Source organism: Epinephelus lanceolatus, chromosome 10 (genome assembly GCF_041903045.1).
Source record: "Epinephelus lanceolatus isolate andai-2023 chromosome 10, ASM4190304v1, whole genome shotgun sequence".
Lineage (NCBI taxonomy): Eukaryota > Metazoa > Chordata > Actinopteri > Perciformes > Serranidae > Epinephelus > Epinephelus lanceolatus.
In genome coordinates this window covers 34,732,116-34,756,664 of record NC_135743.1, presented here as the reverse complement: position 1 = coordinate 34,756,664, position 24,549 = coordinate 34,732,116, and the positions used below count along the sequence as shown (strand labels likewise).

The 24,549-nt window shown below is 40.3% G+C and overlaps 1 protein-coding gene across 4 annotated transcripts in view; it reads left to right on the top strand.

Annotated features, from left to right (window-relative positions):
* LOC117266197 (proprotein convertase subtilisin/kexin type 4-like) overlaps positions 1 to 24,549 on the top strand; it is a 227,562-nt gene that overhangs the window by 150,098 nt on the left and 52,915 nt on the right. For all 4 annotated transcript variants that reach the window (XR_013492226.1, XM_078171966.1, XM_078171965.1 and 1 more), the window contains one exon: positions 5,115 to 5,228. Coding sequence is in view for 3 of the 4 variants with exons in the window: in XM_078171966.1 (XP_078028092.1) it covers positions 5,115 to 5,228 (114 nt within the window). In the remaining variant the exon portion in view is untranslated. The remainder of the gene's footprint in view (positions 1 to 5,114; positions 5,229 to 24,549) is intronic.

Sequence of the window (24,549 nt, the reverse complement as noted above, 5' to 3'; positions counted from 1 at the left end):
GATATGTGTTTTGCACAAGGCAATTACTGGAAAACTGCCTGATCCTATGTCACCCACTGTGATCTTTTGTTACTTCTTACAGCATTTGCAAACATACAATATATTGTATTCAAAGGAATTATGTGGCTTGTGCTCCCTGCAGAATTTCTTTTTCAGTGGTTGTTTACCAGACAAAAAACGTTGAGTGTTATGCTTCTAAATGATCAGGAGCTGACAGTGTTTTCCTCTGAGTCCTGATCTCTCTCTCTCTTTCTTCACCCCTCCATCTTTCTGTCCCCTCGATTGCCCATCTTTTGCGTTCTCTCCCCTGGGCTGGACACTTTGTCCTTGCGCTCCCCGTCTCCTCCTCCTTCTCCTCGTCCTCCTCCTCCTCTCTGCCTGGGCCTCGTGTGAGTGATAAATTATTCGTGGGCATGCTCTGAGGGCCCAGGGCTGCTCATTCCTGCACACAGAGGACTAGCATTGATCCGGCCTGTGGTTCAACTTAATTGGAAACCCAGTTACACCAGCTACAGACACACTCCGACACACACAAACACAGTGCGCACACACACAAATGTGCACAAACGTGCACTTTCAGACATGCCATCTACTGTAAAGCTGCATTAATACACACACATATGCACCATTGTACAGTAATACACCCGTGTATAGGTGCGAGGATATTACAAATGTCAACATAATTATACAACATACACACAGACACACGTAATTCCCACATGCATCCATGCAACGTGAAGTGATACAGCATTAACATCTGCCTTAATACCAGCTACAGTATGTATGTTTCATGATTTTACATTGCACATATATAAACTACACTCCATAATACAGTTGCATACACATTTCCCTTTCACAGCTTTTGTACACACACAAACACACACACACTCCAACATTAAAAATTAGAAATTCACCGAAGTGCATGATCTGACACACAGGGAGGAGTAGATAGACACAAACCTCTGCATACACACACGCGCGCGCACACATACACGCACACTTTATAGTCACTAAGTCTGCATTCTAAGCAGCACTAAAGAGGAGTAACAGTCCACAGTGGAGCAATATGGAGGCCCAGGGTTATCGATTGGACTGAGACACTGACTATCATACAGCTAATAGATTACATCAGACACATCGGAGCAGCCCAGTCAATGAGGCCTGATCCTATTAACTGGGGATTTGTAAACAGTTGTGTGCTCACTGTGACGGCTGCTGTGCTGCTTTGTGAGCCTTGGCGAGGGGAAGAAGGCTGTAAGGGTCTGGAGGAGGCTCATATATCGTTGTGCTTTGCCCCAGCCCTGTGAGCTGCAGCTCAGTCGTGATCATGGGTGTGCTGGACAGCATGCTGTCGTTTGATTGTCTGTGATGTCAGTTCTATTTCTTCTGTTGCTGTCTATTCTTTGGAGGTTTAAAGTTAAGTTGTAGTGTGTAGTGTTTCTTGCATGCATGACTTGAATGTTTGTCATATGTCAGTTTTCAGTTACTTTAGGTTTTGTTTATAAGTAACCTAACAGCCCCAGGAAGAAATCAGTCCAGTGTTTCTTAAGGTGTGTTTTATGTTTGACCTGACCAGCATTTAAAACAGCCCAATTGGGAAATCGATTCATTTTAAGTCTGCACAACTCTTTCACATTGACTTCACCTCAGGTAAACTTTGACTTGTGATTCACCGTAGCAGACCATCTTCACATCGCTGAACTTCGCACAGGTGTTACTAATACCATTAACGATGGCTGTGTTTTGTTAAAGTGTTCCAGTAAGCCATGACAGTGTGACAGTGAGGCAGAATGCAAAATACCAGGACCCTGAAACTGCTAAATGGAATTAAGCACACATGCTTCTCCTACTGTGACAAGCCAAAATGTCTCCCATTTAAAAGGCCCATTGAAAACTGAAGAGTCCAAAAATGGAAAAGCTATCATTTGCACCATCCACTTTTATATAACCCTCCACTGCTGGAGTACCTGCTCCACAAAAGAGCCATGGTTTGAGTTATCTTGAATAAAGTCTGTTAACTTACTGTATTGCCTGTTCAGCCACCAAGATCACAAGCTTGGAGTTTGGAAAACTATTGTAGCTGGCTCACAGTAGCATGTTCCTGGCTAGCTAGCACGTTAGCTCGCCAGCCACAGTACAGCTGTTCACCAATTACAGCTTTGGTACCCTAGAATTTGTATTTTAAAAATAAAGAAAAAGGTTGATGTTAAATATAATCACATGTAATGTGTCATAAATAATTAGGGGGGTTTCTAAATAGAAACAACAACTAGGGTTGCAAAACTCAGCCAGAAATAATGTGAGTAAGATGGAAATATAACGGCTATTTGCTCAGGCTGTATTTATCATGTCATATCCAGATAGAAACAAACCTTTTATTACAGCATAAGAAGACATAATCTGTCAACAGTGTGGGGTCCAGGCAAACTTGGGTTTTAAAGCTAACAACTACTGTATAAAAAGATTTTTTTTACAATAAAGAATAAATAGAAAGAGATTATTCAAACCTCTGGAAGAACAAGTTATAAACTTTGTACTTTTTACGCTACTGTCTGCTGGTTAACTGAATTATCATAAAAAATATCAAATATGTTCACTCCAGTGCTAAATATAAAACTTACATGAAAGCATGTAGTCATTTGGCTCAGATGGTGCAGTCATGTTGGCAGTAGTGTGGGCTGCACATGTGATGCACTGTGCACGCAGAAGGTTGTAATTTTATTGAATTCCTGGTTAATGGGATGCTGGCAAATTATCTGTACATGTGATTAAAGAGTGTGTGGCTAAATGCAGTCCATGTAGTAGTTCAATTAACCCATTTTTATATGCATCTTCTCCCATAATAAGTACATTATAAAATGTTTCTTTGTTGAAATTGTACTTGTATTTAACTTAACTTACGTTAAATTTTTTGCAGACATTTTTCTGCAACCCTAACATCAACTAACCCTGAAAATCATCTTCAATGATCCCTTGCTTTAGTCCTTATTCTTCCACTTGAGCTGCATATCAGATTTCATAAATGGTGATTTTTGCTTTCTTGCAGCCAAACCAAAACCAACAGGAGGAGAGAACACATGGTCTAGCATTCATACAAAGAGGTAGTGCAAAGAAAAAAGTGCCACCTCTCTGTGAAAGAAACCTCGCAAGTTAACAGCTCAGTTCATCTTAAGTCCATTACAGCATAAGCAATACTTCTGTCTAACCAGCACTATGGTGGATGCTGGTCGTGGGGTTTTCAGATTAATTTCGTGGCCTAAACCTATTCACATGTCCCTTCAGGGGCTGTGCAGCAAAGAGGAGTGAAAACATTGAGGGAGAGAGAGAGAGATAGCAGTAAACTGGGTTCTCAGCCAGCAGTGTGTTTTTAAGAGCAAAACGACTTTTCCAAAATAAATAGATCTGTGTCGCGGACTGCTAGGAGAGAGAAAAGCCCTCGGTTCAATAATTAATTCCCGAGTCGAGGGTTTTGGAGAGCCGCTGATTGGGCTGATTCTTTTTTTTTATTCTGTTATGATACAAAGGAGGCCGTTTGAAGTAATTTGTCCCAGAGAGAGCGGCTTGGAATACCATACATGCTTTGATTTAGCAAAGCAAATTTAATTTTGTTTGCTTTATGCAAACCAGCCGGGGCCGCGGGGGTTTCTCTGATTCCACCAGAGGGGTGATGGTGGTGGTGGTGCTGATGATGGAGGTGGGGGAGTGCTCATAACAGAATCACGCTGCTGCCGCTAATATATAATACAGAACGCACACTCATACACACAGACGCATGCAGCGAGCAGCAACAGTTCAAAAGTACAAAGCCTATTCCCCCCCTACACACACACACAGACTCACATATACTCCAATCCCTTTGAAATCAAAGCTTAAAATAATTGTTTGTGCGTTGTGTTTTGTTTCATTCTATCCGTCTATTATTAGTGTTACTGGTATTATTCCTATCATGTTGTTTTAGCTGCCTGCTCTTGCTGCTTGCCGGGGTTTTGTTTTATGCTGCTAATGAAAGCTTCTCTCCTCGCTTTTGTTCTGCTTCGTTTTTTCCAATACGTGAATGGAATACATCTGTTTATATCTGTGCCTGATATTTCCTGAGATGTCTAACACTCAACAGCACAACAATGAAGCGGCTACTTGTGATTTAGTTGTTTCCAAGGCCTTTTCTTCACATCTTTGTGTAGACATAGGGTAAAACTACAAAGATATACCTTAACCTGGCTGAGAAGACATGCGTGATTTATTGCAGTTATGTCATTAATGATGGGAAAAATTAGGTCTAATTATGTGGCACACCTTTAATTACCTTCGTTCTGTTCTTCTGTACTGGAGACACCACTGTCTATGTACGGATGTTACACAAACAGTGGAGGAACTTCTTCTCAGAAAGAGAAAAGGCTATTCAGAATGGGTGGCCAAGCGGTTTTTCTTATACTCCATTCAACTCATTTTCTTAGGGAACAATAATGAGTGGATAAAGCAGAAAAACCCAATTTCCTTTATGCTTTTTATATCCTGAAAAAGCCCTCGTTGACGGCCCTTTGGTCTTTTGTTATAGAAAACTGAGCTAATATCCTCCAGCTCTCGGCGCAGTTTAAAGGTCTTAATTGGATTCCATTAGTATATTGCTTGACATGACACTTGAGTCCGCTCTATTAGAATTCCCCTGCCTGGGATTAAAAAGAAGACTTTTTCTGCATTCGACTCTCTAGGCTCTTTTGTTAAAGTCTCAAATATTCTTTGTTGGATTCACAGTTTTTTAGTGACACCATTATTAAAACCGTAAGCTTGACTTAAACAGGTGCTTTTATGTCTAGAGGACCTGCTGTAAAAGGTATGGCAGTGTCTCACTGCAGCAGTTTATGTATCAATAAACCTACGCATTAATACAGTATGAGCATTACATTGGTGCCTGATAGAATGTGCTGTAAGCTCCATAAAACAGTCCTCCAGCCTCTTTCAACACAAGACTGGAGCCCATGTTGAGCTCCCTGCAGGTTTCTTTTCAGAGTATCAAGCAGAGTTGAAGTGTTTCCTCTGTGGTATCAGTCGGTGTAGAACACGGGCCGAAGGAAGGGTGTATTTGATGATATTCTGTTTCATGTCTCTTGCCCCAGTCCCGAGCTGACATGGAGGGATGTTCAGCATCTGATCGCTAAGACAGCAAAGATCCCCGACCCCAAAGAGCCTGGGTGGAGCATCAACGGAGCAGGATATCACGTTCACCATAGGTATTGTGACTCATCAATGCAAACATTTAATGGTTTTGAACACAAATGTGTTATTGCCATCAGGGTTACATTTAAGTCTAGCATACTACCAGCACTGACTCCCCTGGGGTAGAGCAGATGCCCCATGTACAAAGGCACTAACCCTCGCCGCAGCGGCTGCAGGTTTGCTTCCAGCCCATGGCCCTATGCTGCATATTATCCTATCTTTCTCCCCCTTTCACACTTGATCTGTCCTATCCAAAAAATCAAACCCCTTTACACCTTGCATTAAAATGTGTTGCAGGTGATCAGATTGCACTCAGATAGTGCTTGACCACATGAAAATACAGGTGCAAATACACCCAAATACGTTGAGGAAGGATTGTGATCAGATCATCCAAACACCTCCTGCAGGTGGTCAGGGATGCATTGTGGCCATATTGAACTTGGGTGTAAATGCCACTGCATTAGCGGTACCGGTTAGACTGTGTTTGGTTGTTTGAACTAGACAGATCATTGATCTCAATGGGATCTCAAAGTGGACACTGGGACACATTTATAACACATGTACATATAATCAGGTTAAATCATATCTAGATACAATTTGCATGCAAGACTCATTTTAATGCAAGGTGTAAAGGGGGTCATTCTGCCCACTTTTTAAATGAGGCTTCTTTGTAAATGGATGCAATAATCATTTAATTTACATATCAGTAGCTTTGTTCTTTATAAAAAGTGAACTACCATGCTTGGCTGAAACCCTTGATTACTTGTTGCTATGGCTGTCTAGCAACATGTGCCAATCAGGTTTGGTTGTGTCTCTTTAAAGCAGTAGTTCTAACATTTTGGCGAGGATGCTTATTTGCTTTTTTTGCCAAGAGTTACTTTAGATAAGAATATTGGTATCAGTCTTTACAGTAAATATAAAGCTACAGCAGCTGCTTAGCTTAGCTTAGCCTAGCTTAGCATAAGGACTGGCAAACAGGTGAAACAGCTGGACTGGCTCTGTCCAAAAGTGACAAAATCAACCTGCCAGCACCTCTAATAATTGTTATATATTATATGTTTAATCCATATAAAAACCAAAGTGTAAAAATGACAAGTTGTGGTTTTACGGTTGTTTATGTGCCAGATTATTTTCTTGGCCAGGAGCAGTAACTTCCTGACCACAGTCAGGTTGCCAGGCAACCAGTGAAGACTTCAGGAAGTTACTGCTCCCTGCCAAGAAATAGTCTGGCACATAACCCCCTGTAAAGCCATAGTATGCCAGGCTAGCTGCACCCTCCTTGTTCCAGTCTTTTTGCTAAGCTAAGCAACCTTCTTATCTGTAACTCTTGTCATTAACAAGTTACTGGATCACACTAACTGATTTATGGTGACTCTTAACTATTGTTCTTTCAAACCAAGTATCAGATCAACAACCTCTAAAAAAGGTGATACTATCTAGTAGGTGATACTAAGAATGATACAGAAAGCTGTACCAGTGTTGTATGGTGCATGACATGGCTGTGAGTGTGAACATATTTCCACGTCTGTGTAATATGTCAAAGATCCCCTAAAGATATTTCCACATATGGGCAGATGTATGATTATATAGTTAAATAAACTGTGTATGGTTGTGGTTATGAAATGTATGATTACAGTAATTATCCCTATATGGTCTCTAACTGTGATAATTTCAGGTAAATTAAATGGCGTAAAATTCATTTATTCCTGCATAAACCATAGTAAGTGGCCTGAAGGTTTCTTTTTGAGCCTCTGTGACACAGAACTGCTTGTTTAAGATAATATATTTAATTTAAAGTCAGGTTTAGCTGCAAGTCATAGATTTATGTATTAAACTCAGGTGTTACTTATTACAAGTGTACTCTCGTAAATGGTCCACGATGGATCACGCAATGTCCGCTTCCACTTGTTCACTGCTGTATTTGACACATGCACACACACCACTTTAATGTGCACACACACCTACACGCTCTCCTCATATAAAGCGCTTCAACCACAAAAAGCAGCTGTTTTATGACAGTTGAGACAGGTGATCTTGTCCAGGGAGGAGTGTCATTGTAATCCTCTAATGTTATTATCACACCCACGGCGTGTCTGAGTGTCCGTACCTGCTCTGATTTATATAGACAGAGGCTGGAGGAAATGGAGCTTCTCCCGCTGACTGTATGAAGCATGAATCTGGGAGGGAGAGAGAGAGTGAGCCCCATGCTCCTCCAGACATCGTATAAACGCTTTTACAATGCTTTTACAATGTCAGCCGGGCGATGACATATCGGTAATCAGTCATAGCGTTTGTGATGTTTTTCCTCTGCTCTCTGTCTCACTCACCTTAGAATTTCCTCTCCTCGCGCTGGCTCTAACTCACTGCCCTCACCTCTCTTTGTAGTTTCTTTTCCCGTCCTTCCTCTCCCCTTCTTTTCCCTTTTCTGGCTATTACTCCCTCTCACTGCCTTCCTGTTCCTCTCTTCCATCCCCTCTTTCGCAGCATGTCGTGTCATAAAATAGATTGTAATTACTGTGTTGCTGTGAGAAGAATGGATTAATTAAAATATAATGATGCCGATCACACCAGCAGGCGTCTGTTGAAATCTGTCCATTTAGGGGCTGCGGCTGAGGACTTGTAATGCCCAGATCATACTGTAGCGGCCACGCTAATTATGAAGAATGGTTTATTGCATGGGGAAGGACGGCTGAACTAGACAGTGCAATGAGCACTGGGTCACTTAGCATCAATGAGGTTGTTGCGATACATTAAAGATTAGATGTGATATCTGTAATGAGAGGATCCGTGTTTAAGAAAATTGAAGATAACACTGAATGCCTATAGGTTATAGTGAGGAGTTAGTGACCCTTTCTTTGGATTCTGTAGGTGTATACTGTGTGAGTGTAGGCTGTTGTTTATCAGATCATTGTATATTGTCATGTATGTAATACACATGTTTTTACATGTTGTTGCAGTTGACTCAGTGGTGATTTAGCCAGTTTATGAAGCACATGTCCTATTCCTTAGAGAAGTCCTCAGGCTCTCTGAGGTCCTCCACTCAGAAAGTGATTTTTAATATTCTATTTTTGTTTGGAAGAAATTGAAAAGGGAACAAAAGTTGGCATTAGCAGTGATAACCAACATTGCGAAATAGGCAAAAAAGAAATTCAAATTTCATCAAGAGAAAACTGAGAAAAGACAAACCCCAGTGCTGATAATTATTTTAACCACAGTGCAAAAGCAGCGCTGAAATGATTTATTAAAATTATGATTATAACTTTTGTTGTGCAGCATTAAGGCTGGTTATCCGTACTCCATACTCAATAATTCTAAGGTATTAACCAAAATAATCCAGTACCAAGTTGTACCAACTTCTCAAGTCAGACAATACCTGCTTCTTTTGGATCCCAGATCAAGAAAAGAAGACTATTTGTGTGGTTTTTCCCACAGGCTGCAGCGTGTGATTGGCCACTACTGCAGCAACTACAACCCATACAGTCTGTTGTGGTGAAATCAAGAGTGCTGTATTTGAGTTGGCAGTTCAGACTGCTGAAATGCCACCAAAGCATTGGAAAGTATGGCTATACTACATGCCTGTGGCGTCTGGTGGCATTTTACACAACTGAATGCGTCCATTCACGTGATAGGTATCAGAAAGAAGTATCAAATAAAGTTCTCTGTTCATATCTTTATCACTTTCAGAGCACTCGTATTGGTACTGGTAAAGAGTGTGCCAGTAAACCCGGAACTCCGTTAGCGCTTTTAGCACTTCCGGTTCTCTCGTCTAAAAGTCAATACGTTTTTTGAATGGGATTTTGGTAAAATGCCTCAAATAAGGTCTGTGGTTAACAAAAGCTTAAGCAAATTTCAGGTTTTGTTCTACGACATAAAACACGTCAGTAAATACCCTGCTTGTGAATTTTGAAGCTTTTACGTGTCGTAAAAAAGGCGGTTGCTAACAAGTTGCTCAATACGACTACAAACCCTGTCGGGGACATTAAACGTCATCACCCCCGAACAGGCGAGAGTGCTGGCAGTCTGCCATTACAGCTTCTTATTTAGCTTAAACAGTCCGATTTCCCCATTATACAATGTTTTTAAAATAAAGCGGCTGAAATCAGTTGAAAGCTTAGTGGCGGTGACGTCAAGAGTCATGCAACCGTGGAGTAGTCATGTAGTCCGTTAAAGCCTAACGTTAGCTTTTTACTTCTGGCGATCGCATTTAAGCTTCAAATGTGGTATGAAAGGTGTTCATATCTGAAAATTATCTCGCTGAACAAAACCTGTAAGTATTATAAACTTGTGTTAGCCACAGAGCTTATTTTCTGACATAATCCAAAGCGCAATGCAAAAATGACATTCACTTTCTCTTCCAGGAACCAGCGCGATGCTAAACTTCCGGGTTTTTTACGTCAGCCCTGGCACACTCTATTGTAACTTTTTAAGAGATACCCAGCCCTTTATAGCAGCCACTGTTACGGTGAAATGGGTCAGTGCACTGCAACCTAATAAACACATGCAAATAGGTGATCACAGATGAATTAAGAAACACCTTAACCTGTTTAAACACATACATAAAGAAACATGCTGTTCATAAAGCAAAAGCCTGCTCATGAAAAGAAAAGGTGCAAGTCGCAAGAAATATTTGAACAAAGGTAAAACACAGTAGAGGTTTCTGTTGGATGCTAAAACCTAGAAACTAGTAACTAATGCCTGGTGTATATGTCCAGTAATACACTATCAGAAACTAAACATTGTGAGCTTCAATCATTATTTACAAGAGGTCAATGCATTCAACAGTTTTTTTGTGTCCCCTGGAAACCTCTATTGTCTTGCCTTTGCCTTGGAGCAGTTCTGTACTTGCAGCGTGTTTTGTAATGCTGTATATGGATAATTAAAATGAGATGCATTTCTTTATTCACTTTTGTTTTATCTATTTGTGTGTCTTTTTGTAAGTTGTGATGCATTAGGCTCTTTTAGCCACTGTACCCTGTGGCCTAAGTGAGCATTGCAAGGGAAAGGTGTAGTGTATGTCCCAGCTTCAACATACCTCAGCTCTCTAGGAAAGCAGCAGTTTTATCACATGTGCTCCATAGATCGTGGCTACTGTACCTCGACGTTTTCCTCTGACCATATGACACGTCCTGTGTGTGCTATTGGTGTCAGTTAATGCCTTCAAATATGCACCGCTCCACAAATTGGCTGGTGTGCTACTGTGATACCTGAACAAGAGAGACTGTTGCAGCAAAAGCCCAGAGTGTATTGAATTGAGCGACAGCATTTTATTGCCTATGAATTAAAATGTACATTTGTAAGAGGAAGAATGTGTATGCCTTCTTTCAAAAGTTACATAGTCTTGCTTTTAATAAGTAAAATCAATGCAGAACCTCTTTAAAAGTTCCATAGGGAGCATGTGCAGATTGAGGACAGATGGTTGCAGTGAAAGAAGCAGTTGCGTGGCTTTATAAAAGCTGAAGGAAAAATAGCTGCCTTATAGATGTTGGCTGAGTTGGCATTGATGTGTGTGAATGTATGTTTATGTCTGTGTGTGTTTGGGGATTTAGGGGGGTTGTTGGATGGGTGTAAGAGGTCGCCTGCATCCCAGAGTTCCCATCTGTTTGACCTCCATATAGACTGGGAGCTTTAGAAACTCTGATGTTGGGGAGCGACCCCCCCTCATCCCCAAGCCCCCCCTTCATCCTCAGCTCCCACCACCATGATGACAATAAACATGTCAGCCGCCACACGCCAGAGCAATCTGCAATCAGATTTACTGTGCATGAAATATGGTGGTGCTTTTATTGGTCCAAAGACTTGTCACTCATAATTTATAGGCTGTTGCCAGGCCGGCTGTGATGTCAGCGAGCTCCCAGCACCCTCAGGAGAATCAGAAGGGAGAGAGTGAAAGAGATAGGGGTGAGGGGTGGTGGTTGGGTGGGGGTTTAGAGATATAAGAGGACAGAAAATTTGTGTGTGAGAGAGGAGAGAAAGGGAATGCGGGGGGAAAAGGTGATGGAGATGGGTGAAAGGAGGGGAAAAAATAACCAGCATCCATCCTGTTCCTCTCCGTGGTGAGTTTATCAGGTTGAGGGAGCAAAAGTGTCAGTTTTTTCCAGGGGCCTGTACAAATGGATCCACCCCCCTCCTCTCCTCTCCTCCAGCAATGCTTGCTATCCTTTGAACACTGACACCTATTGATCACATGGTTGACGGAGGAAAAAAAAAATTAATCTGCGATTCACATCTCCACTTGAAGCCTCCCTGACCCAGAAATAGAAAGTCTGGTGTTAGCGGCTTGTACCGGAGGGATGACATATGGAGAAGAAGCAGAATGTCCAAACAGGCTTAATTTCATTTAATCTCTTCTGATAGCATAGGTGAAACTACAGTAATTATCCTGTGGGAGATTTAGATAGAAAATAACAGCGGCGGAATAGATCAAAGAAACGCTGCCCTCTCTGCAAAGACAAAGTGAATATCAAGGAGAATGCATGAGTGGTAAAACAGTATCTTACCAAAAGAGAAAAAAACTTGTATGGCATTAAAGAATTAGATAAGATTCAGTCCCTCTTTTGAAAAATGATACTCTGTTCACAGAGAACTATTAGAGTGTTTACATTTGCGGCATTTTGTTCCATATCAAAATAATTAATTGCCTCCATTTTCAAATTAAAAGTACATTACAACACAATTAAGGATGCAAATGAGTCTGGGCCTGTCGCAAGGAGCCAGAAAAAGTGAAAGAGTGACTGCGTTGATGTATGAGAGTTTGCGTGCTTTTTTGTGTATTAGGTGTGTCGCAATGGATCATTGTGCACGAGTGTGTGTGTTTGTGTATTTGAAAAAAAAGTGTCTTGCTGCCTTTGCTGAAGAGAAAGACTCAGTGTTGAAATTACATCAGCATAGGGGAATAAATCAGAGCTCTGCAGTAATAAACAACAGAGTAATTAGGTCACTCTTCTCTCGGTAACTGATCGACCAGAGGAGCAGATACTATGTTATTCCTATTGTGTTAAAGGCTTCTGTCACTGGTTTGAAAAAAATCACCCAACATAAACACAACACACACTTTTACACACATTTCTCTATCCCTCCTTTCCAGGGGCTCTGACCTCCAACGAGCCTGTTCTGTGAAAGATGTCTACATCACGCCAGAAACCGGGGACAGTAAAACATAATTTTGTCATAACCTTCCCTCTTTGGAGGGAAAACAGATATAAAAGTATATAGCCTGTGGTTTACTGCGAGTCCCCCTCACCCAGCCTGGCAGCAGCACGCAGGGCTGATGGATGCCGGGCGTCGGCCGACTTTTAATTGCTCATAAATTTTTGATCCAGGGAAAACGCCACGTTCTCCTTGTCCCCCGGCGACATGGGTGACGGAGCCGCTCAGGAGGGAATAAAAGAGCCTCAGTGAGGAACACAGAGAAGATGGGAGCTAGAGGAAGAGGGATACACAGAGACACACTACAAAAAGATACAGGCACATACCAGCAGGTGCTTCATAGGATGTAGAAAACTCTGTGAGTGCATTAAGGATCTTTATCTAGTATCAGTATGATCCACTTTGATATGGTTCCTCTTTGAGAATGTCTACATCAACGAAAAGCAGTAACACCTTTCATGAATATTTGTTTATCCATATAAATCATCATGATTCTAATGCCAACCCTGTCTCCTAGATACAATTGTTATATACCGCTAATTTGCAACAGCAAATATGTTTTGCAGATACAAAGTGAAGATACAAAACAGAAATGTTGATGCTGACCTCATCGGTAAAATGTTAACTGAGAGCGTATCTCATTTGTTATTTTTTACAGCACCTCATGGCGAAACATAATTTTTTTGGAACAAGGTCGATTTTACTGAGCTTTTACAACTTGAATGAAGGCACCAACCAATCATATTGCACCTGTCTTTGAAGATTATAAAATACGGAGGCTCTGTTGTCACGTAATCCAAACAAAGACAAAAAATGTATCACTCCTATCACATATTCACTCCTTCCCTTTCACAATAAAAGCCCAATGTACTATGCATACTGTGTATCTGTTACCAGAGGGAACTCAATCTCAATCTGAGGATTTCAGTAAAAGGAAACTAAATAAAATAGTTGTCAGTAGCTTAGGTTATACAACAACTTACCTCAGACAGGCTGCCAGGTGCTGCTCTGGGTCAATAGGATAGTGTTGCAAATTTGCATCACTGCTGGTGAATCTGTTCACATCACAACCTTTAACTGAATTAGTGTTGCAACTGTCCCAAGTCCACATTGCTGCCTGTATGGACAGTTTTGATGCGGAATATTCAAAGGCGAGTATCGTGTTGTTTATTTATCATGCCCCTGGTGTGTAAAGACCTTTAAGGAGCCACAGGATGTTTTTCAAATGCTGCTGTTAAAAACATATTATGTGGAGATGACCAAAGGTGTGTTGAGACTTAACACAAATAGAAAATTAGAGGGATATAAAAATATATAAAATCAATGTTAAGACATTAATAGAACCAAACAAATAGTGTCTGCAGGGCAGCATCATATCTGTGTGAGTTAAATGTGTGTTTTACCATGATTTAACACTGAAAATTCCAGTTTTCTCATTCATTTCAATGACATTGCTATAATGTCTCATCAGGGGTCTTGACTGAGAGAGAGTTTTAGCGAAAAAAAATAGGGTTGACCAGTAAAAAAGTTTAACTTGGTTCAATTTTTGCATGATACAGTGTCATCCAGCAATGGTGTCCAATCAAATATGTGAATGGCACATTCCTGCTAGATTACTTCATAAAATGAACAAGGTAATTCGTGAATGTCTCAACAGAGGTTAAAGTGACGGTCATCATGATAACATTTCGTGGTTCAAAAATGTTTAACACACTCCAGTGTTTGTGTGTCCAAGGATCTTAAAAAGTAATGGATACATTAATCAAAGTGGACTTCCAAAATCATTTTTCATCTTCTCTTCATAACATAGCAACAAGACTACGCCAACACAATACCTTGCATTTCTTTAACACCCATTTATCCCAAAACCTGTGTGACTCAAAAAGCAACATTAAAACAGCAGTGGTCTGAGGACAACATAGTAAACTGAATATTGTTTTTAGACTGTTGTCTGGACAGGATGTTTTTTACTCTTTTCTGAATTGATAGTTAAAATAATCAGTTGTTGCAGCCCTAGTTCAGTCTGAACACACACACAGAGTATAAGTGCTTGCAAGTGGCCCTTAGAGGGTGTGCTGGTTGTTATTGTCTACCCTACTCAACTAAAATAATTTGAGCGATCCACTAACTGAATGAAACTTCCATCTTACCATCTCACTGGCAGTGCTAAAATGTTAGTCTCAGTATGGACCATCAAGAACACATATTAGTTGACCTCTATTATTTTTCCATAAAGATATACCAAGAATTTTGCAGCTATAAGATATAGATAGCCTTCTTAATTTTTGAATATCAAGAGGTATCATCAAAGAAAAAAAAACATTTTATTCTTTTACTCCATTACTACTGTGGAGACTCACTGCACAAATTGTCTGTGTCAAGCACTTACTGAGGCTGCAGGAATTAAAGAACCTCTATCTTAAAGGGACCACTAACAAGGTGAAGATGTGAGGTGCAGTGGCCTGCATTTGCATATACAGCTCTCGTTCTCTTCTTTTACTGTGGAACAGTCCTTTAAGTGCCCGCACAGCGTTGACAGTAATGGAGATGAGATTGAAAAATGGGGTTTAAAAACCGTCTCTGCAGACTTGTGACTGTTGCCAAGCCTAACAGATGCTCATCTGATCAATTTCTTACCCCGTTTGTCTTCCTCCTGAGATGAAAGTAGAGGAGATAAATATAGGTTTATCCCACCATTTGCTTGTTCATTGCAGTAAGGTCCGACATCCTGCCGAGGATTTTGATTATTTCCTTCTAGTGTGTCAGACGCAGTCTAGCCTCAGATCTCTATCACTACTTTTTCCTTTTTTGTGTGTCTTCTTTCTCCTCTCTCATTTTTCGTAGCTTTTTTTTTCTCTCCTCCTTCCCCCGCTGTTCGTGTTGTTCCAGTCTTATTTGGTAGTTTTCGATTCACCAGGTTTGGCCTGTTGTGATCTCTTTCCTTCTCACATCGATCCTGCCTCCATTTCCCCCCATGGTGGCCAAATCAAGACACACACCGATCATCCACAGGTCACAGTCCGGGCCAGAGGTCAGAGGTCAAAGGGAGATGGCCAGGTCTTGCTCACCTCTGTGTGTGTGTGCATGTGTGTGGAGATGATTATAGTGATGGAGGTTCTTATCAGACATCTTTTTCTATGTCATACAGATACAAAAACACTTACATACATGACTTGTACTCATCATATACATATTGTTGACGTTAAAAATCTATTTGCTGGGGGATGTAAATGATTATAAATACATTACTCAGATGAACATGTGTCCTGAACAGATACAGACTTTTGCAGTATTATTATTTATTTAAGAATGTCTTCTTTTTTTTTTTTTTTTACATTAGTTTTACATAAGTTACATTTTTTGTGACACAATTTGCCACACACATCAAACCACTTCCTCTCAGAGTCATAACACAGTCAAATCCAAACACACAAACATTATACAAGCTGTCTGCAGTGATAACAGAGTCTTTGTCTATATTTTAAATTTCTGTAAATCCAAATTATTAACTGCGCAGTGCAAACAGGAACTGCTGGTAGCCAAAGCAGCATGATTTTCCATGATGCAGATTTTCCCAAATGTAACTAAATATGCTTGATGATAATTACAAAAAAAGGTAGTTTTGGATTTTTTCAGTTTTTGATATGGACATTCAGACATTCTTTGAGGTTCATCTTTCAAAATGTTTCCTCAGTTATCACCAGATTTGCTAGGTGGTGCAGGACAATGCTTGACTGATGTTCCACAGGTGTTACAGGTGGTGTTACTGTATTTTTACCCCATGACTGCATACTGAAGCCTGACACCTTGCCAACTTGACAATTGACAGGAAGCAGATTTTGGGGATGCCTGCAAAGTAGCCAAGAGAGCTTTTAGCTTGAGCTATATATTTTTCTGATATCTTCATACCTTCCTTACATTTCACTGGGGTGTACGGTACATGACAATATTTGTGTAAAAAGATAAATAAATAAAAACTAAGCTGTTGGTGATAGAAGTTACTGTAGCACGTATGTAATTTTGTAGCCTGCAATGCTGTTTTTTTAATATAATAATATAATGTAACGTAGTTACTGACCTCTGGTGGTGGATGTTGTGCACTACAATACATCGCCTCAATACAGCATCTCCGTATCGGTTTAATAGAAAGAGGAGCATCTGTATTTTTAACTGTTTTGAAAATTATACCTTTGGGATTTAAAAATACCCCGTATATCTTAATACCTCAATACCGCCCAAGCTAACTTCTGACAAATGTATAAACGCCCTCCCACTGCATGCGCATTCTCATCTATTCTTATTGTACAGGATGGTCCAGTGAGCTGTTATGGCATATTTTTTTGTCAGTGGTATTTTGTTTTTTAGCTTTCAACATTTTTTATGGCAGATGCTTCAGATTATATTTAAAGAAAATTCCTGCAATTTGACCTGTGAAATTGTGAATGTATTTCCCCACTGTTCACCATCCACATTCTTCATTTTCACCTGTAACATAAACAGATTTTGTTTATACTAAATCTTCTCCTTCTTGGAGACGAGAAGTTCAAACATAAATCATTAGGACTTTATTATTTGATAAGTTTTGGTAAACGGTTCAAAGATTGTTATTTTGTGTGTGTTTTGTTATCAGCTAAACTTGTAGTGTACATGTTTAAAGAGTATAAATTTGCAGTTTACTACAGAGACAGAGATATTCTAGATTATTTCCAACAACTTCTGATGTTTTGGAGAAATAAGCATATACCAAAAGTAGCGTTGCATTACTGTTTATGTAAAGTTTAGTTTGGCATAAACAGACAAAGAATCTGCTGAGGGCACAGACAGCCACAATGGATGATTAGATGAACCAAAGAGCACTATTTATAAAACAAAAACTTAATCAGGAGAAAATCCAGATTTATAAGTCATCTCTAAGAAGTGAAGAGCCAAAACATTTAAGCAATAAAGACAGAGGACACAAAATGAAAAACAAAATACTGATATTGCTTGGTTTACCACAGTAGAGTTATAACTTGAGCATGATGATAATAGTCATTCAGATTCTCTGATATTACCGTTACAGTGTTTTTCAAGCTAACTGAGACCTTACATACATTCATCCTGTAGGCTGACCGACACACAGAGCTCGCTGCCAGTGGGCACAAAGGGAGAGAGACGGGTGAGCCTGATCAACCCCAGTAGTGTCAGTCCAATTACTCATTCTTTTAAAGGGCTATTAAAACATAATTGCCCGGCGATTTACATCCAAGTTAACGTGGCCCCGAGATAATTTATTATTTTCCATAAGCCCTTTCTTTTGTGTGCCGACTGAAAGAGTGTGGGGGGAGAGAGAGAGGGAGACTGTAATTTCCTGAGTCATGAAGAAAGGCATGTTGGCAGCCCAGTGTAATTGTTTAAACCCCACTCTCAGACACCTTCCAGTCACCCCCTTTTAATCCTCGTTATCGCTCTCATTAGCCCGGGGTCAGGGGTCAGCCAGCTCCCCCTAGAAACACAAACACAGTGCTGGGAAGAGGAAGGGATGGATGGGATAGTGGACTAGATGAGGGGACTGTAGGGTTGGGGTGGAGACAGGAATTTCCACTCCAGTACCAGCTAGCATATACTGTATAATCATTATTATTATTTATTTAAAGTATTAGTAAATTTCACAAATATTTACTGCCTTCATTCTCTGGGCTGTATTTAAAAAAATGTTACTTCAGGAATATGCACATTATGCAGTCACGTTTACCAAAAAGGGCCTAGTTTTTTATGCCTCTGTGCCAGTGACTGGTTGTCCATCAACTGTCCATTCCATTCTCGTGGCGCAACATCTCGGGAATGCCTTAAGGGGAATTTCTTCAAATTTGGCTCAAACATTCACTGGAAGTCAAGGATGTACTTATTAGAATTTGGTGGTCAAAGGTCAAGGTCACTGTGACCTTGTGTTTGTCATATTCTTATGAACGTGATATCTCAAGAAGGCCTTGAGTGAAGAAAACACATTTTTGGCCATAACTCAAGAATCCATACGCTAATTATGACAAATGTTTACACACATGTCTAATAGGATAAAATAATAATGTGTTGACATTTTATATCTAAAAGGTCAAAGGTCAGCTTCACTGTGACATCATGATGTTTGGCGAAAACACTTTTCTGGCAATTATTTAGTGTCATAACTCAGGAACAGACGGGGAGACATTTGGTCAGATACTGAATTGGAAACACTAATTACCTCCAGGCATCCACCTTGAAACTATGCTGAGTGTATAGATCTTCTGTGCTGCCAGGTCAAAGATGTGTTAAGCATTCACATTACAGAATATATGGCTTATTTGCAGAAATATCCATGTTTGAAGCACTGTCCGATGTCAAGGCTACAACTTTGTTCTATCGTGTTCCTCTGGTGGTCCACCACAAGCTCGTGGGTTTTGCTGATTTTGAGCTTCAGGTGATTTGGACAGTGTGGCGAAGCTCAGTCCTCTGTACACCTTTGTAAAATAGATGCACATTTCTCACTGGAAAATAATCACTGGAACCATACATGTAAATATAATTAAACTTCTATTTTGCCAAAACATACATTTTATAGCTTTTATTAATAAATTCCTTTAAAGACTTTACTACAAATATTAGGAGTCTGTACAGACATGGATGTAAACTGCAACTTGACTGGTTGGCAGCAGTAATTCTACTTACTACTACATGTTCGTAGTTGTGTTTGGCATTTGTTTATTGCACTATTATTTGTACTGTGTGATTTGTTCATAGACTGCTGCTGTGACATCCTAGTGGATTGAGCCGTCCACCAACCAGCCACACGATGTATGACTCCCACTTTATGTCGATGCTACCAACCTATAGGAACCTATTCCAAGCTTGAAAAGCATTGCAGCTTGAGTAGTTGGAAATCTGAGATCAGTATCTGTTCTGTATCCCTTTAAAAGTGCGGTCACATCATTCAAACGAATTTGACCACTGGACCTTTAGTGCAGTCCATGTTGATTTGCCTTTACCAACCTGTGTATCAAGTGCACAGACATACAGTGTGCTAGCTAGAAATGGACACACTCATTTTGTGTCTAATTCTAGCTAGCAATCCATAAAGTCCCGGGGTGAGCGCAAGATTCTGCTTAAGTTAAAAGATTTTCAACACCCATGATCGTGTCTTCACGTCAGTTTGTGCCACTGTGGCCACCTCTAAAACTGGCCCGGTATTGTGTTTGGGGCACACTTTAAGTGTCTGTGTGCACAAACTGAGCAAATTACAATGTGCACCTTTCTTTCCCAGTTTTTTTTATACCCATACCATAAGGTTTGACTGTGTTGCAGGACGACAGGACGTCATGTGAGTCATGTTAACTGCTTTTACTTCATTAGTAATCTACAGCGTGAACTCAAGAGACTAAACGTTACAAACTAATTCAAATCACAAGAACACACAGACTGTACATCTCTCTCTCTCTATCTCTCTCTCTCTCTCTCTCTCTCTCTCTCTCTCTCTCTCTCTCTCTCCTTCCCCCTCCCCTAGACTTCCCTTGGATCCCACTCACCTTCTCTGATCTATCTGCAGGAATCGCAACCTTGTTTTCCCCCCAGTGTCCCTCACTAATTGAAGCTAATAAAGATCAATTAAAGTCATTAAGGGCTTTTCTTAAACGAGGCCTGGCTACTAAATGCATTAGCAGGCTCTCTGTCTTTCTCCATATATTCTATATGTCTCTCTCTATCCTTACTTTGCATGCACAGGGGCCTGCTGGGGTCTGTGGGGGCCAGGGTATTTCCAGGGTCACATCAATGAACAGTACTCCTGGCTGTTCTTGGAGCTGACATTTAACCGTTACATCTGAAGCCAATAGCAGTATGTTAGCATTAATTCTGCCAATAGCTAATACCTGTGCTGGCATTCAATATGTTTTAAGTAATTTACAAAAAATGTTTTGATGAACCTCCAAGTCATGAAGGCTTTAATGTTTGCAGTTCTGAACAAACAGTGTCTGGTAGGACTTTCCCAGGAAAAATCCTGTAGTACGCAGGGACTGATGTTTTTCACATTTTCAGTCTCACATGCCGGTGCTAGACACACCAGTTTGACTGACAAGTGTAGAAACACACTGCAACTGTGTGAGAGTGAAAAAAAACTCTGATACTGTGTTAAGGACATGACAAGACAACGAAACCTTATTTTTAGTTTACTGCTTTGGACCAGACTGAAGTATTGCAAAACGCCATTGGATGGATTGTTGTGCAGTTTGGTCCAGATATTCATGGTTCCCAGAGGATGCATCCTCCTGACTTTGGTGATCCTCTGATGTTTCATGTACAGCAGCATGTCATGATAACGGTCTACTAGACTGCCATGCAATGTGGTGCAAACATTCATGGTCTTCGTGAACTTTTTTGTCAAACTCTTCATCTTGTGACCAAATACCTTCAAAGTGATGATACTCCCATCAGCCTCAACTCTTTCATACTATTTTACATGATAGCAAATGTCAACATATTACTATACTAAGCTTAACAGAATTATTGACTAGTTTTTACAGTGTGTTAACATTATTATCAGTTAGTATCACAGAGGTCTAATCAAAGTGTGCTGAAAGATAAATTCCGTCTGCCTGAGATTTTTATAGTACTGCCAGTGTTGTGTAAAAGTTTGTTCTCCTAGTGTTATGTGTTTCCCATCTAAGTAGTAGTAGTGTATCTAATCTAGCTTGCCCGGGGTATGCGCTTGAATCTCAGATTTTAGTAGAAGTGCACAGGCCTTGCCCTCTTTGGTAGAGGAATGTGAAAACACCTCTCTAGTGACAAACATTGCACAGATACACGTCAGTATAGTGAAGGTCAGACATTTTAGGTGACACAAACAGAAGAAAACCAATTCTTTCAGAGGTGGGGGTCTTTAAAACATTTGACTTTTAGTTTTCCTTAGCCTGAGAATTAAAGTCTCAGTTAGTCAGGCTGCAGCTAGCGTGACTATAGACTCACTGGACGACTTCAGAGAACATGTGCTGAGCAGTGTGGTAGTTTAAACGACATGTTGGTTCAGTATGCTTGGTTTTACCACATCACCAGTTACTCATCAGCCACTTAGAATCCAATATCACAAAAGCTGGGGTCAGAGCGTTACTGCACTATCCAATTACTGTAGCACTAGAGCGCTATTCTTACTCCAGACTCAACAGAAAACAGGCGATGTGATAAGAGAGATGAAGGAGAAGGAGAAGTGACCCATTCACAGGACAGCAGGGAGCCTGATGGTGCTACCATGAGCTGACAGGACTGTCAACACGCTTTATACAGCTGACTGTGTGTGTCTGTGTGTGTGCGCGTGTGTTAGAGACCATGTGTGAAAGTGTGTTTATTCTGCTGTGCGTTTGGTTGTTTTTATGTAAGAGACTGCAAATGTGTGTGAGCTTGTTTATGTGCATATGTGTGTGTTTGAGTGCAACTAAGAGACGACTGGTGAGTGTGTGTTTGCTTACGTATCTGTGAGTGTGTTATGGAGACTAAAGCTAAATTAAATCTAACCACATCCCAGCTGCATGCACGTGTGTGTGTGTGGTTTGCGGTGTGTGTGGAATGTGTTTCATTAGTCGTGCTGCTTCATGTGCCCGTCTGCAGCTTCAGTACAGTATAGCAGCCAGTCTGGTGCAGGGATGAGGCGGTAAGCTCCCGATCACTCAGCTCGGGCTCTGCCTCCCTCTCCATATGGCCACAAAAAGCCTCCGCTGCCTCCCCAGGCCTCTGCCAGTGTGAAAAGCAATTGTGTGGAATGTGTAGGAATTAAGTATCCCATCATTCAGCACAGACATGCAATTAAAAGAGCTGCAGTCGTCACTCGCAGTAGACATCGCGTGAGTCATGTCACTATAACTCAGCACAGCGGACGCCTGCCATTTTTTTGTTCTTAAGAGGGAGGAGTAAACGCTGAGACAGACACACACTTAAAAGGCTCGCACACTTCCTGTCTCGCATTTGCTGTCATTTACACAGACATTCACAACAATAAACATTCCGATTTTTTCAAGTCTTTCTTGGTGCAATACTTACTGGCTACTATTATAATTCGTCCTGTACACATTGGCCCAGAAGTCTAGAGCAACTACACTGGAAGAAATCGTGGACAAAATTCACAGTCCTCATTCTGTGATATTAAATGTCTTCTATACTGGACTACCGTGACTTCAGCAGTATAGATCTTTTCCACAAAATTCCCTCTTGTGTGTTACTATGTCGCTTCACTGCAGCTTAGCATGGTCAGAGTCCTGGGAAAACCAATACAAAATCAAGAACAGACAAAAATTGTATGCACTAAAATGAAGTTCTGCTGTCAGTCACCCAAGCTTGTCATTTCCTGGCCAATGAACGAGCTAGGAGGCGGGATTTGAAAGGAATGCATGGGCGGAGTTCAAACACATGCACTTGCCTGGCACACTACTCATCCTCACATTGTTGTAATTATTTAGGTTTTTGCAAAATTGCAATATATGATTGGATAAATGACACTTGGATATACTGCACGAGTTGTGCAAGAGTTTGCAAATGAATGTTTTAATATAGTTTTGCTCTTGTTGCATGCAAAAACAAAGTTTTCAAGTATCCAAGGTAGCATGGGGTGAGTAACTTATACACAAATGATTGTTTTGTGGGTGAAGTATTTATGTTAGTTATATTTGTAAATTTATTAGTTATTAATTGACTTCTCTCTACGGGAAGTCACTTGAAACTTTTCTTTATTCTTCTCAGGCCGTGTTCACTCCTCACCTGCTTAAAGCTGTCAGTTCACTTTATTTAAAGTGTTTGTCATAAGGTAGGATAGCTTCTGAAACCCCCTCTGCCCACACCTTTCAGAATTGCTACTAACATTTTCTCAAGTTTCCGTAATTTACCATTTGTAATTCGCACTCACTTAATGCAGTGATTGGACAGATGTGTGAAAGTGAGAAAGTAAGAAAGGTTTGAACTTCTTTCACAAGTTCTCTTTTTTTCATATGTATCACAGCTATTTATATCACTTATTGTGTTTAAGATTTCCACGTTAAATTGAATCTTTTAACTCTGCCTTTGATTGTGGAAGTTACAAATCAGTTCTTTTCTGGCATAACCCAGCCTGTACTTTGTGTTTATTTCCTGTAGTGTGTTTACAAAGCAACCACAATGCAAAAACATGGGTCTCAGTTATCCTTTAAATGACTTGAAACTGAGACTAAGTTAGACCTTAACATGATCCAATCACAGTATATGGGGTAATACAATACCTGATTAATTTTTACTTAATGACACTCTTTCCCCCATATTATGGTATAGGATGCATATTCTTCTGTTTCTGGTGTCCCTTCTTTGGTATCTCTGACTGATGAAGTCTGAACAATTCTGGTCTGGTCAAGAGAATTACAGTGTTGCAGGATGACAGGTCACCAAGACTGTCACTAAAAAACTGCAACATCAGAGGATACCCACTTGAGTTTTTTAACACAGACTGCTGAAGCCTCACATTAGCTTTGCCTGGAGTTTAGAGTGCATTTTTACATGAATCGAGGGCTTTAGCTTGTGTCTTCCCTCTCTAACACTTAAACAACACTAGTGAAAGGATCAGTCCAAGGCCAGGATGAATAATTATTGCCACCAAGCAATTTTTAATCACATGTGGGCATGTGAGTATTGTAATAAGACAGACTACCATTTGACGCACATGTATGCACGTACCTTGGCATGCAGATGAATGCATGAGTGTACAAACTGTACATTAAGAGACAAGAGATGGCAATTATAAAAATGCTGGCATTCAAAGAGAATGAAGGTCATGTAGATCACATAAAAAGGAAAGATGTTAACAAGTAAAGTGGTTGAGTTTCTGCTGCTGTACTTACTGTACATGTGCATTACATACATAGTTTAAACTGATTTCTGTTCAGCCTTGTAGGTAGTGATATATTTATAAATGGTGTTTTTAAAATAGTGCTATATTACACATTTTAGATGTTCCTCGCATGAAAAAACAATTGTAATGCCTTAGTTTAACTTTTATAGTTGCACTAAGTTGCTCCACTGAGATTACGAGTCATTTTTGCCTACTGGCCAAAAGAGAAACATTAGAAGAAGCAGAGGTGCAGTAAAACAAACACATGATGATTGAATCCAAAATAAAAATATACTACATGAGCACTTACTCAGAACCCAAATGACCTTATACATGAAATA